At 44.7% G+C, this 13,293-nt stretch overlaps 4 protein-coding genes across 4 annotated transcripts; 2 read left to right on the top strand and 2 right to left on the bottom strand.

Annotated features, from left to right (window-relative positions):
- Positions 1-90: 90 nt before the first annotated feature.
- Positions 91-4,985, bottom strand: Bcvhc1. The gene is made up of 6 exons (XM_024692987.1): positions 4,316-4,985; positions 3,247-4,265; positions 2,540-2,989; positions 1,920-2,466; positions 1,433-1,854; positions 91-1,318 (listed from the first exon to the last, which is right to left on the bottom strand). Exons 1-6 carry the CDS (start codon positions 4,761-4,763, stop codon positions 194-196), a joined length of 4,011 nt encoding a protein of 1,336 aa, XP_024548771.1. The 5' UTR covers positions 4,764-4,985; the 3' UTR covers positions 91-193.
- A 490-nt stretch (positions 4,986-5,475) lies between these two features.
- Positions 5,476-8,593, top strand: BCIN_05g03960 (hypothetical protein). The gene is made up of 2 exons (XM_001559794.2): positions 5,476-7,956; positions 8,042-8,593. Exons 1-2 carry the CDS (start codon positions 5,779-5,781, stop codon positions 8,240-8,242), a joined length of 2,379 nt encoding a protein of 792 aa, XP_001559844.1. The 5' UTR covers positions 5,476-5,778; the 3' UTR covers positions 8,243-8,593.
- A 1,162-nt stretch (positions 8,594-9,755) lies between these two features.
- On the bottom strand, positions 9,756-11,611 carry BCIN_05g03970 (hypothetical protein). Its single transcript, XM_001559791.2, has 2 exons — positions 11,173-11,611; positions 9,756-10,864 (listed from the first exon to the last, which is right to left on the bottom strand). Exons 1-2 carry the CDS (start codon positions 11,328-11,330, stop codon positions 9,952-9,954), a joined length of 1,071 nt encoding a protein of 356 aa, XP_001559841.1. The 5' UTR covers positions 11,331-11,611; the 3' UTR covers positions 9,756-9,951.
- Positions 11,612-11,809: 198 nt separating this feature from the next.
- On the top strand, positions 11,810-12,879 carry Bcrpb11. The gene is made up of 5 exons (XM_024692988.1): positions 11,810-11,935; positions 12,038-12,062; positions 12,143-12,201; positions 12,266-12,376; positions 12,465-12,879. The coding sequence occupies exons 2-5, from the start codon at positions 12,043-12,045 to the stop codon at positions 12,650-12,652; spliced, it is 378 nt and encodes a 125-aa protein (XP_024548772.1). The 5' UTR covers positions 11,810-11,935; positions 12,038-12,042; the 3' UTR covers positions 12,653-12,879.
- The last annotated feature ends 414 nt before the right edge of the window (positions 12,880-13,293 follow it).

The following is a 13,293-nucleotide window of genomic DNA, read 5'->3' on the forward strand; positions in this document are numbered from 1 at the left end:
ATGCTCCCCTGCGTATAACGGCTGACACTATCATATCAATTACAGATAGCAAGAGTCTAAAATAACTATCAACCTGAATGTATTCTTAATTGTATGCATACCTATTGTTTATCCTTTAAAACTAGATAAAGCCCACCTTGCCCGACCCCCAAATGCATTTTTTGTTGCCCTTCAATATCCCAATTCCCACTCCCTACAAACTAACAGTAACCGTCATACTGTTGCTATGCACCAACAGCACCGGCGGCAGGCCCCCACACAACACCTCCAAATCCCCAAGATATCCCTCACTTGCCTCTCTACTTCCACCTGTTCCTTCAACCGGACTCGGTAGAGTAGTAAAAATAACTGCCGTCTCCCCACTTTGACTCTTAATCAATTGATTCAGAATTAGATGCTGGGCTCTACAAGGTAAATCATTGAAACTAAGCGGAATAGATTGCAGAGAGTATGAAGACCGGGTTGGAGAAGGAGAATTACGGGTAGGATTGGAAGAATTGGATGCTTCGGAAATCCGGTCGAAAGAGGGAGAGGAACGGTAGGCGGATGGGATACGCGATGTGGATTTGCGAGCGGTTGGTGGAGACGGTGTTTCGGCGAACATTATGCTAGGGCCGGGGCCGTCTTCTGTGGCCACGCGGGTCATGGGAACTGGTTTTGATGAGAATTTCGGCGTAGATGCGTGTCTAGATATCGGTGGTCTCTTCCCATGGTTATGAGGTTGTAGGAGAGATGCCGATCTTGGTAGATCAGGAGCGACCGGAGACTTCTGTGAGTCCTTCAATGATTGTACAGAGCCGGGGAATTCTAAACCTGGTGCTGGCTGAAGACTGGATGGTTGAGGTGAACGTGGTGGCGATACAGGCGCTGAAGCGGTTGGCATAGATGCATCTGGTGGTTCATTGAAAGTATCGATTATCGATTGTCTTGTAGATTTCGAAATCGTAGGAGGAACCGGCTCCTCTGCTCCCGCTGCACGTTTAGAAATGGGAGGACCGCGTAAGCTATCGCCATGGCTTCTTCTTCTTGCAAGTGGTTTGATCTCTCCAGCATGGGTATCGCTATCTGACTCGAAATCATCGAGGTCTCCTTCACTCGCCGCACTTTCGTCATCAGATTCAGGCTCCTCGGTCTGAAGTTCGGAATCACTATCGGAATCTTCGCTTGCACTTCCTTGACTAGCATGTCGGCTCATAACATCGGGCTCCAACCTCTGAGATCGCATACCCATGCTAACGCCTAAGCCTTTCAGATTACTAACATTCTGTCTTTTCCTCGATTTCCTTAGCAGCCGTCGGAGTCCAAGAAATCGTTCGGCCTGTAAAAAGTTTCAAGATCAGGTCAGTCATCGCCAAAAAAATAATTAATATACAGGGACAGGAGAACATATGAACATTTAAAAGAACAAGAGGTGGATTGAGCGAGCACTTACATGTCTATACCGTGCACCTTGTTGAAATGATGCGTCCGGCCAAGTTGGAGTAGTATTAAATATGTTCTTTATTTGAGCCAAATCTGCCGCAGCAGATGTGGTAGCTCCACGATTTCCTCGAAGCTTTTGTATGTCTTCCCACCAGTCTTGTCCCTTAAGACACTGTTCAACCTCATCAACTTGATCTGAGGCAGGAGTTGCACCATTGATAATGATCTCATAGGATGGAATATCTCCTGATGCCAACCAGAATACAAGAATCTCGGCTTCAATGCGCAAATTTTCGAGTAGAGATTTTACCCTGCCTCTTTCTTCTTCCACGTCGTTTTCATATTCAACAAATACAGCTACGCGAAGTTTGTATGCTTTTTTCCAAGCAGGTACAGTGTTTAGAATGACACCAAGTTGGAGTATCAATGTGTCTATTGCTATTGTTAGCTACCTCAGAGACCTCAGAGGAAGGAAATTTAGAAATTGTGTATCCTACAAGTATCAAAATTGGTGGTCAAAACATTCTGTTTTACGTCTCCTTCAGCCGCGATTTCGGCAGACATTTGGATAGGCCAAAGATCAATATACTTCTTGGTGTTTTCAGTATCTGGCAATTCCAGATCTCGAAAACCTTTGGCCACTGCAACATTGATTTGCAGCTTGAAGAGTAAATCTTCTAGAATAGTGACATAGCTTGTTATGCTCATCATGCCTTCGGTTCGGCATAAATCAGTAGGGAGCACTCCTTGCATCTTACTTTCCTTACTGTTCTGACGCCTGTAACTAGGTGGTGACTTGAATGTCTTGACATTGGCTGGCGATGGTTTAGATGGCTCCGAAATGTCGATCAATGGCTGAGCATTTCTAAGGTCATCTAAATTGTAGAACCCCATTACTGCGATATTGGGCCTCATTCCTCCCAGTCCTGCGTTGAGAATAATATTGCGAGCACCCCATTCTAGAGCCGGAGAAATGGCAATATTAACAAACGCTTTAATTTTTGAAAAATCAATATATTTGTTCCACGCTGCTTGCTGGCGACGCTGCTCTCAGTGGTCAGTACATGTGAACTTAAATGATACGACTTGTTTGTATGAAATAAGAAGTTCTACTTACAGCTTCTGGCACGGATTGGCTGAAATCATCCGTCACAATAATATGGCCAAGGATATACAGACCACCTTTCTTCATGGAGTTGCAGAATTGTATAAGTTTGTATTGTCGGCGTGGGTCATTAACAAGTAAAATGACCTGAGGGCGCCAAAATTTGACATGCTCCTGTTTAAGCTTGAGAAGGTATTTTCGAATTTGATGATATATCAAACTTTGAGACACATCCCCCCAGCTCTTCGGCTCTACGGAATAATGTATAAGAAGGAATAGAAGAAGAAGCATGCCTACACACCCTGTTGCATAAAGCCCGTCCACAAAGAACATTGCAACTCCTGACAATATTGCTCCTACAAAAGCAGTCTGCCAGTTGAAGAAATGGAAACTGGGACGCCAATTAGGTGCAGAACCGATTGAAAGGAGGAAGCAGGCTAGATTCATGACTAGAAAGGTCATCTAACAATGTTAGCTAATGCTACCCATAAGAATTCTTTAGTATATAAATGAGACTTCGACCACCGCTGCACTCAAAGTATACAAACGAACATAAAACAAGGGAAGATGGTGAGCATAAATGACAGATGTATACATCAGAATACAATATCGCACATCAGGCGAGCGCAGTCATCGATGCAACATGCAATTGCAATCGGATATTGGGTATGGAGAAGGGGGTTTCGTATTCTCGCATAATGTCACCGAATTGTACTTACAAGATAAGTCATCGTTACAAAACTTGCGATCTGATTGAGGTCGCCCAGCATTGTCAATTGGGTAACAATGAACGTAAAAACGATGGCGAAAGTGGGTTCATCAGCTTTCTTAGTTCCCTGGCTGAATATGGAAAACCCAGGTAGCAGGCTATCTCTTGATATTGCTTGAAGAAGCTTTGCACTGCCGATGATTCCCATGAGCACAGAGAACAAGCTAGTGGATACTTCTCCTGCCAGAATTAACAGCCCTGACATGTTTGTCTCTTGAAGCACATTCGTGTTTCTGAGGAAAGATGAACGAGTCACGGTCGCGGCCATGGCTAGTATAACTAGAGTGTACAAGAAAAAAGTTGTGATAAGGCCATACACAGTTCCTTTTGGGATGGCTTTGCTCGGAGACTTCAAGTCACCACTCATGCTTGCCCCGGCGAATATGCCCCCTGTTGCAGGAAATAGGATGCCAAACAGATCCTGAAAAGTCTCTCGTCCATTGATTTGACTGCCAGCGGCACCTCTAGTAAGCTGAGGCAAAAGATTCCCAGATAGTGTTTCTAAGCTAATGCCCGTATATTCGATACCTAAATTCTGACTTTCGAAAGGGCTAACGATCAATGCAGAGAGCGGGATACTCAATGTGGCGATGAAAAGAACAACCAATAGCCCATTACTAGCTCTCGCAAAGATCCCAGATCCAGCCAAACATAAAAGTGTACACAAAACTAGTATTACGGTAGACCAGAGGTAGCAATACCATTTTGTTTCAGGCAGAATATGAGCCCAATTGCCATTGTCGGCACCGAAATTCAGCGTGATACAGTCGATAAGACCCACGGCATTCATTCCAGTATTGAAAACGAAGCCCAGATAAAAGACGAGTCCAATTGACCCTCCAAATTCTGGGCCCAAAGAACGAGATATCAAGTAATATGCACCACCTCCGCGCACTGTTCCATTCGAGGCAATAGCAGAAAGAGAGAAGGTAGTGATAAAATTGATCACGTACGAAGCGACAAGCATGCCTGGGTGTACCGTCAATCTTTGTTATAGTCTTGTGGATTCAGAAACTAACCTAGCATGCCCAATATCCCACTTTGTCCTAGGATAAATCCAAATCGGAGGAACATCAAAATGCTCAAAACATTGAGACATGTCGGTACATACACACCGGAAAACATCCCCAACTTCTCTTGTCCACCAATTGGTCGAGGTCCCAGCCCTGACCTAGGGATCGCCGTACCACTCTTCTTCCGCTCTGCCTCATTGTGCATTTGGACAGTCAATGAATTGTCTCCCATAGTACCAGCAGAGAATGGATCTTGTTGCTGCTCCTCTTGGGGGTCCGGTGTTTGGTCGTTGTTAGTTGCATTGCTAGAGAATGTGCGTAACACTTGATGGGTCAAGGAATGTCCATTGCCAACGGTAGATTCACTGGCAGGAGCTTCACCCTCACACTGGGTTCCATGCTTGCTGGCACTAGATCCGCGGACGCTGTCAATTTCCTGGCCCGCATTGGGCATTCTCGATGATTGATAGTGAAACCAATGGCGATATCGATACCCACCTCGAAATCAATATGTTGATACCAGTACAGAAATAATGCCATGTACATATACTCATGAGCAGATACGAGAACTAAGAGTTGGTGAAGCCAAGAACAAGGATATTGCCGTTCGACGTCATGTGGCAGGACAAGGGACACAGGTCACAACAGCGCGAGACGATTGTCCAAAGTGAGTTTCGAACAAAGACGATTCGAAGGAGGGAGGAGGGAAGAAAGCAGCAGAGAGAAAGGAAAGAGTTAAATACTTCTCATCACTTGTACTTGTTGTGTAAGGTGATAGTAGAATAGAAAATGGCTCATATGAAATCCATCCGCCCACGCGTATCGTAACCTTATCACCATTTGCCTTTGACTCAGTCCAAAGGAATGCGAGATCATTGCCCAGGCAGATATCTTGGTGTATGTCTTGGTGCATACCTAGGTAGTACCATTCCATTACTCGTACTGTTTTATATTATTCACTGCATTATCTGCGAAACAAATCGAAATATCGTACCAAAAGCAGTCGGATCTTGGAATTTAATTGGTTGGCGATCTTCGGGGTCTTCTCAATCGCTGCACCTCCCCCGATTCGTTAGATGTTGATGTTGGATGTTTGAGATTCTCAGACAAGCCAAGGGCCATTTTATGTATCTTGCACGATAGCCGGATAGCTTGGTGCGAGCTGAGGATGAGAATGAGATAGGCAGGTGACATCTTCACAATCACATTGTATTCCATCAGAAAATTATTTTGCCCTTCATTCTTGGTAAGTCGTGGAAATATTCAACCGGCTTTGTTGTCATCTCCCGTATATCAAGGCTAACGCAAATCGCGGAAGAAGATTTCCTTCTTCCCCATCCTTCACAGGTTGGTTGTCTTACCAGGATTGTTGCAATACGGCCATTATCATGAGATAAGACACAGCGAATTGCTGCTCTTCTTTCACAATATATCTACTGCCTTCTCCACCGACCTCATCTCAAATCATCATGTCGACTCCTTCCTCTTCTCGAGCTCTGCCAGTACCAATGAGTTCCTCACCATCACCAGGCTCATTCAGAGGGCGGTCGGGAAGTCCATCTTCAAGAGATAAATCAACAGCTCGATTGGCTTCACCAGTACCTTCCCATCACGGCACTCCACAAGTTCGACAGATACCTACTCCGAATCAGGCCGCCGCCGCAGATTCACCTGAGAGCATTACTCCTCTCCCTCTGGCTGGCGCAGGTGGTGCAGCATCTTATGCGCCTGGTCCGGGTATTAGCGCGTTGGCTGCTGCGCTTTCGAATTCTATCGGGCAGACTCCTCCTACCTTTGGAACACCCCCTATCCGTTCATTATCACCAGCCGCTGCCGGTAAACAAACACAAGGCACAGGAGCGCTTAGTAATTATGGCTCTCTTCCGCGATCTGTACAAGGAGGGCAAGGATGGGCTGGTCCGACAGCCTACGAGGACCCAGAAATTATAAAAAGACATTTGGTACAACAAGGGCCTCCGCAGCTAGGAGGTGACGGTGCCGCTGATGGGATCTTTGGACCAAGCGGACAGTCACCATCATTCCGTGTGGGCTCTCCAGCTAGTACATCGAAACAGGCAATTGAAACTATAGCACCTGGGCTAGATGATGACGAGTTTTCGAGTCTGCGATTACAAGGTGGTGACGTTACCAGACCCATATACAGATGGACCGAGGATGCTCACAGAGCGAGTAGATCTCAGAGGAGTAAGAGCTTTCATATCTCGCGACCAGAAGCAGAGAACGAAGTCCTTGATATAGGCACAATCAAATTGCCAGGTGGATTTAGACGAAATTATCTACGTCGAGCAGCAGGCAGCCCAACTCCTGATGGCTTAGATGTAGAAGAAGGCGGAGGACTCGCGCAACGACAGCCAAAAATATTTACCAACAACTTCCTCGAATTTTTAACCATCTACGGCCATTTCGCGGGTGAAGAATTGGAAGAAGACGATGAGGTTCTCGGACCTGACGAATACTTTGGGTCTGATGCTGTCTCTGATGAATACGGTGAAGGTAGTGACGAAGATAGAGAGCCTATGGAGAATAGTGCCCTGCTTACACCTGGTCGCCGAAAAAGAAAGCGCAAGGAGCGCGCACCACAAGGAACAACCACTCCTTTTCAAGCTTCGTTGCTGTTGCTTAAATCTTTTGTTGGTACTGGCGTGTTATTCCTACCTAAGGCGTATCTCAACGGCGGAATGCTTTTCAGTAACATCATCCTTCTTCTCGTCGCAGCTCTGAGTTACTACTGCTTCGTGTTACTCGTAAACACGCGGCTAAAGGTTGAGGCGTCTTTCGGGGATATGGGAGGTGTTCTCTACGGGAGATGGATGCGAACAGTCATTCTTTCATCGATTGTCATCAGTCAGATGGGATTTGTGGCTGCATACATCGTGTTCACGTCAGAGAACTTGCAAGCTTTCATAGCAGCTGTGACTAATTGTAGAGTTCACTGGGAGGTTTCATGGTTGATCTTGCTACAGATGGCTATTTTCTTGCCATTCTCTCTTTTGCGCGATATCAGCAAGCTCGGATTTACCGCGCTTATAGCAGATGCTTTTATTCTCGTTGGCTTAGTATATCTCTACTATTACGACATTTTCACAATTGTGAAACAAGGTGGTATTTCTGACATCGTCAATTTCAACCAGCAAGACTGGACGTTGTTCATAGGCACCGCCATTTTTACATTCGAAGGCATCGGCTTGATCATTCCTATTCAAGAATCCATGAAGAACCCAAAGAAGTTTCCTCCTGTTCTCGGTGTGGTCATGATCATCATCAGCGTAGTATTCATCTCTATGGGTGCTCTTTCTTACGCTGCATTTGGTTCCCATATAGAGACAGTTGTCCTTCTTAATCTTCCACAGAACGACAAGATGGTCAATGGTGTTCAATTCCTCTATTCATGCGCCATTCTTTTGTCAACTCCTCTACAGATCTTCCCAGCCATTAGAATCACGGAGAATGAGCTCTTTACCAAAAGCGGAAAATACAATCCTTATATCAAATGGCAAAAGAACGTTTTCCGCTTCTTCGTTGTTGCCCTGTGCGCATCCATTGCATACGTTGGCTCTAACGATTTAGATAAATTTGTTTCGATCGTAGGAAGCTTTGCTTGTATCCCACTGGTATTCATATATCCGGTATGCTATCCATTTTTTTTATCGACAAATTCCACTTCATTCATATACTTTAATCCCCAGAATTAAGAGACTAACTTTTTTTAAGCCAATGCTACATTATCGAGGTGTAGCCAAAACACGTTTCCGCAAAGGGGCAGATATTATGCTTTGTATATTTGGCTTGATTGTCATGGTATATACCACGGCATTGACCGTGATCAGCTGGACAAGTGGTGGTGATAAAGTTCCGAACGTTGGATATTGTGATAGAAAAGACAGGGCAGGAGGAGAATTGCCATTGTTCTAACTCGCATAGACGGCTTGATCTCACAAGTGGCGGGAAGACAAAGGGCTGTGCTTGTACGCATGTATAAACCGAATACATACATACATATGGATGGAGCTTTTTTTTTTGTCGTTTTTTTTTATGATACTAGATCTTTTAAGTTTTTTTTCGGGTGGTATGGCTGGATCGGGTGCATAGCGTGTCATTGCACTGGAAATTGATATCTCTTAGTTTTTCTTTTCATTCTCCTTTGTCTTTGTTTCGCAGTTATAAATGTCAGGATCAGATTGTTATAACATCAAATTGGCCTCAAGGCTTTCGTAACATTTAATAATGGATTGTGCTCCTAGATTGCGGATGTGCTATTTAGCAAAAATACCTACAAGTGAGCTCATTTGTTTCGCGTAAGAAGTTACCATTATCCGTAGAAATCTTATGGTTTATTTTCGAATATGTGGTTGTGAGAGCAAACTTTTAGATCGCGTTCACGAGGAGAGCTTCACTAATTCTCCGAAGTCTTTCAACCTTGCCTGCTGCTTCTTTTCGCTCGCCTGCCCACGTAGACATGCCTCTGCCTTTTGGATTACATCTTTCTTACATGCTATTTGATAGGCAATCGATTGACGTTCATTCTAGTTAGCAAATACCCAGACTGTCCCTATGGCATATGAGACTTTGCGGCCTCAACACAAAAAAAAAAAAAAAAAAAAAAAAAAAACGATCTCACAATGCTCTAGTTCTCGAACCCCTTTTCTCGTAAAGGGTAGCGAAGACTAATCAAAGGTAGGGTCTTTAGTGCTAAGCCTAAGCAGAGGGATGATTGTGCTATGCTCAGGTCACATGTCTCGTGCATTCAAGAGGTATCTATGTCTTCTTCTTCAGACCCGTTGCTGTCTGTCAAACTCATGCATATTTTCAAACTCGCTTGAGCTTTTTGGGTGGAATATGTGTAGATAGTCATGCCTGGTACAGCGGTGGCCCAAAACGTATCGCGCCGCTGTTGGTGGGGCCGGTGGGTATGGAATTAGCTGGTGTAGCTGCGGCGATTTTAGCGGCTCCGCAAGGTCCTGGGCTATTTGGCGGGACTAGTGCATCTAGAAAGCGTTTTGCTGCAGGTTTGAGTAGTGCGGAGTTGGAGGTGCATAGGATTGGGTTGAGGGCTGAGTTGGATGCCGTTAGGGGAGAACAGGTTGATAGGGAAGCTTTGGGAAATCAACGAGAAGAAGAGGAAGAAGAGGAAGAAATAAAAATGTACAGTAGAGAAAAGTTCAACGACGAGAAATTTGGACAAGAGAACAATTAGCGTTATTAACTTGGGGTAAAAACAGTTAAGAGTGATAATATCAAGTTCCAGCTTGCTCCTGTCCCACTCCTTTTCTCGCACAGTTCCACTTTCCTCGATCTTCATCACATCCTCTTTGATGCTGCGCACCTAGAACCTGTAATTGCACCGTTCTCTCGATTCACGGAACTAGAAGGCAAAAATTCTTTTATTGAAGGTAGACATTTTTTTTTGTGTATAACAATATTAGTATGTCCACAGAAAAACATTGGATATTTGCATCGTAAGAACTGAATAATAAAAGCTGCCACCCATCGCGAAGCTATACACTGAAAAGAAATTCATAAAAATGCATGAGATGAGATCGCATACTCAATCTCTGATTCACATCCCAAGCTCTGATCTCAAAAATCATAGAGCATTTCAAACTCATGATATCCAGCGTGCTTTACAAACGACTTAATCCCTCTCTAATCAACTTCCTCATTCCCTCCCTCACCTCAATCACAATGTCACGAGCATCCATAGTCTCTCGAACCAATCCAACACCACTGCCAGCGTATGTACACAGTCGTCCCTTGTTACCATACCCCTCATCTCCTCTTTTCGCCTCATCTTCATAAAGCTCTTTATTCTGCTCCATACTCATACCGTTCGCTTCATCCCAGTAACTTCTGTTAACTACTCCTCTTCCATTATATTCTTCGGGCCAGCCTGCTGTTCCTCTCAATTTGTCATAAAGGGTTGTTCTCGTGGTTGATACACCACCATCTTCTGCTGCCAATACTGCATTTCGGTAGCCCGTCGATATCACTGCCTCAGAAGAAGCCAAAAACCGTGTACCCATGCATATCCCACTAGCACCCAACATAAACGAAGCTGCTGCTCCACGTGACTCGACTATTCCACCTGCAGCAATGAGAGGTATGTGCGAATACGCGCTTGAACGTAATGCAGATGCGCATTCAGGAAGCAGAGAAACGATTGAGGAAGAATGAGCGAGACCGTGGCCACCAGCGTCAGAGCCTTGGATAACGAGAACATCAGGGTCACAAAAATGAGCAGCCGACAGGGCAGAAGAGACGGTGCCGACTTGAATCCAAATCTTGGTAAGATTACCTGTGAGCTTTCGGATTGAGTCTGCCCACTCCTGCAAATCTGAGCTAGTATGCGGCGCGAACAACCATACCGCTGCAGGGGGGAATGGAAGGGGAGCGAGAATTGACAAGACATGCTCAAGATCACAACCCCAGACTATAAACCCAATCCCTATAGGAAGAGTATCTCGATAGCTACCGGGAATAGGGTCATTTGAGAGTGAATCTTGTATCTCTCTGATTTCGTCCGAAAGGGTGGAGAGACTGGATGGTTTCGAGTATTAGTTTGGTCATATATGAAATTATGCATAGCGTAGCTTAAACTGGGATTGAGAAGAGTGTGGTATGAGTTGTAAAATCGCTCTAGATAGCATATTGCCCCAACGCTAGTTGACCAAAAGTATCAAATATTTATGAGCAACATAAAAGTGGAGTAATATAGACCTAGTATATTATCTAGGTAGCCGCCCGCTCAGCGAGCTCGTCTCATATATACTTAGTGTGAGACGTCCCCTGGAAAAAGCAGTGATTTGCGATAAAAAGCGAATATAAAGGAATAGGGATCAGCTCACTCGTGACCAGCAGCAAGGAAACCTAAACCACCAGCTCTAGAAACAGCTAAAGCCAAGGCAGGCTTCGAGATTAAGCGCATAGGAGCAGACGATATAAGCGGATAAGTTGTCCATGGGTAGTCCTTACGGAGCGTTTGCTTATGGTTAGACGGTGACATTATTCGATGTGATCCAGAGTTCCTGTAGCTGGAAGATGCGAAGTAATTGGAACCAATGCAACTTTCGACGTTTGAGAGATGATGATACGAAGAAGCTGGAGGGACTTGGAGATGGAAAACAGGAGATGTCTATTTGAATTTCATGTGCAACGCGATAATAACATGAGGACTATGCTGAGGGTATCTTTCAAGATGCGTTGTGCAATTTTCGAACAAATATGAAGTGATCCAAAAAAACACTCATAAATACTTTATTTTGCAAAAGAAAAGAAAACAATGCGGTCGGTCGATGGGCTAGATGTATGGCTTCACAAATGAAGAGGAGGCTGAGAGAGGCTGGTGAGAGCCTCGGCCGCGTCCACGGATGCTCCACTATGCCTAATTTGGACTAGCTCTTTACGGGTCTTGGCATTGTCTTTGTCACCAGCTTCACAAGTTTATATCGTTTGTATCTTCACTGTCACTGTCAAAATTACAACGACGCTGCTATTTACTGGTCCTGCCACAGCTCCTTCCATTTATTCTTGGATAACGTGCCATACCTTACTCCAATTGAAACCCCAGCTTCAATCTTCAGACGAGCACATTATACCTTGAAATACATTGTAAGTTCTTCCCAGTTTGCAGCAAAATCCAAAATGTCAAAACAGGCACAAAGAGGGAATTATCCAAAAGAACAATTGCTAAAGTAATTATGGCCGCCTTAGGAAATATGTCGAACGCGCCTGAGAGGTATATCTTATCTCCATAGCTTTTATACCTATATGCGCCGCACGCGACAATGAAGGATAGAAGCTAACCATACACAATAGATTCGAGTTATTTATTCTCGGAGATGGCGAGAAGAAGTGTACTGAGGAAGCCGATACGCGTAAGTTGTAGATAATTGCGTATGCTGGCACTGCAGCAGATTATGCTAATAAACTGTTGTCCAGGCACCCCCAACTCTTCGGTTTTTACCTTCAACAAAGAAGACCACACTCTCGCCAACATGTTGCGTGCTCATCTGTTGAAAGATCCGCATGTTATATTTTCTGGCTATAAGAGTACGCCTACTACACTACCAGCAAAATTCCATTATACCAATGGATGCCCAGACTTTTTGGAGATTTTGTACTAATTGGAGGCGCATAGTTCCTCATCCCCTCTTTTCCAAATTCGAACTCCGGATCCAAACTGATGGTGAGATAACTCCCAAGGAGGCTCTGGTCGCCTGTTGCCGTAACTTGGTATCCGAACTCGAGGTTTTCAGCCGCGAATTTACCAAGGAGTTTGAGCTACGAAAGATGGTCAGCGGTGACGTCGCGGCTGCCGACAAATAATTCATTATATAAAAGGATAACTATCTGGAAATAAGGAATGGGGCGTTCTGGGCAGAGGGAGGGAGGCAGTATGGCGCAAAATGGTACGGGGTTTTGAGGTTCCATCATGATATGGGTTGGTTACATGGGGCTACACAGTGGATATCTAATTCCCCAGGGAGAAATGCCTGCCAATTTGCATCGATGTTCAAGTATTTCAGCAATCGCAAGAGATGTGTTCCCCCACACTGGATCGTCTATGAGTTAGTTGTCTATGAGGTGAACTAAGTGCACACTTCGTGCTTGAAGAGGGGGCCGATGCGGCGTGTTGTAAAGCGCAACATAACCATTCGAGCTGAAACGGGGAAAAGTGGTGTTGAATCCGTGGCTCTGCAGGCATACATATATGTGCGGCTTTCCAACACATTTATTGCTGGTCATGGTTGATCAGTGTAACAACAAAGGTCAATCTTTTCTTTGTAGTCCCTACCTATTCTTCAAGAACCTGAGTCAAAGGTTGAAGGCCAGTATTGCTCTATTCTTAAAGTATACTTACAGGCACCAGTGGTCCTTGGTCCATCCGATTCAATTCGTTGGATTCAAACCCTGAGAATTTCGCCTGGAGCTCAAAATTTCCGCAACAAATGGTCTTTGGCATGGGA

The sequence above is a fragment of the Botrytis cinerea genome, chromosome 5, assembly GCF_000143535.2.
Source record: "Botrytis cinerea B05.10 chromosome 5, complete sequence".
NCBI lineage: Eukaryota > Fungi > Ascomycota > Leotiomycetes > Helotiales > Sclerotiniaceae > Botrytis > Botrytis cinerea.

Excerpts from the sequence above, each read along its gene's own strand:
- Bcvhc1 (XM_024692987.1), bottom strand. The coding sequence starts at position 4,763 with ATGCCCAATGCGGGCCAGGAAATTGACAGCGTCCGCGGATCTAGTGCC. Across the intron at positions 2,990-3,246 it reads TTGTAACGATGACTTATCTT|ATGACCTTTCTAGTCATGAA; the intron begins GTAAGTACAATT and ends TAACATTGTTAG. Across the intron at positions 2,467-2,539 it reads GCCAATCCGTGCCAGAAGCT|CGTCGCCAGCAAGCAGCGTG; the intron begins GTAAGTAGAACT and ends CACTGAGAGCAG.
- BCIN_05g03960 (XM_001559794.2), top strand. The coding sequence starts at position 5,779 with ATGTCGACTCCTTCCTCTTCTCGAGCTCTGCCAGTACCAATGAGTTCC. Across the intron at positions 7,957-8,041 it reads CACTGGTATTCATATATCCG|CCAATGCTACATTATCGAGG; the intron begins GTATGCTATCCA and ends ACTTTTTTTAAG.
- BCIN_05g03970 (XM_001559791.2), bottom strand. The coding sequence starts at position 11,330 with ATGTCACCGTCTAACCATAAGCAAACGCTCCGTAAGGACTACCCATGG. Across the intron at positions 10,865-11,172 it reads TTCCTTGCTGCTGGTCACGA|TCTCTCCACCCTTTCGGACG; the intron begins GTGAGCTGATCC and ends GAAACCATCCAG.
- Bcrpb11 (XM_024692988.1), top strand. The coding sequence starts at position 12,043 with ATGTCGAACGCGCCTGAGAG. Across the intron at positions 12,063-12,142 it reads ATGTCGAACGCGCCTGAGAG|ATTCGAGTTATTTATTCTCG; the intron begins GTATATCTTATC and ends CATACACAATAG. Across the intron at positions 12,202-12,265 it reads TACTGAGGAAGCCGATACGC|GCACCCCCAACTCTTCGGTT; the intron begins GTAAGTTGTAGA and ends ACTGTTGTCCAG.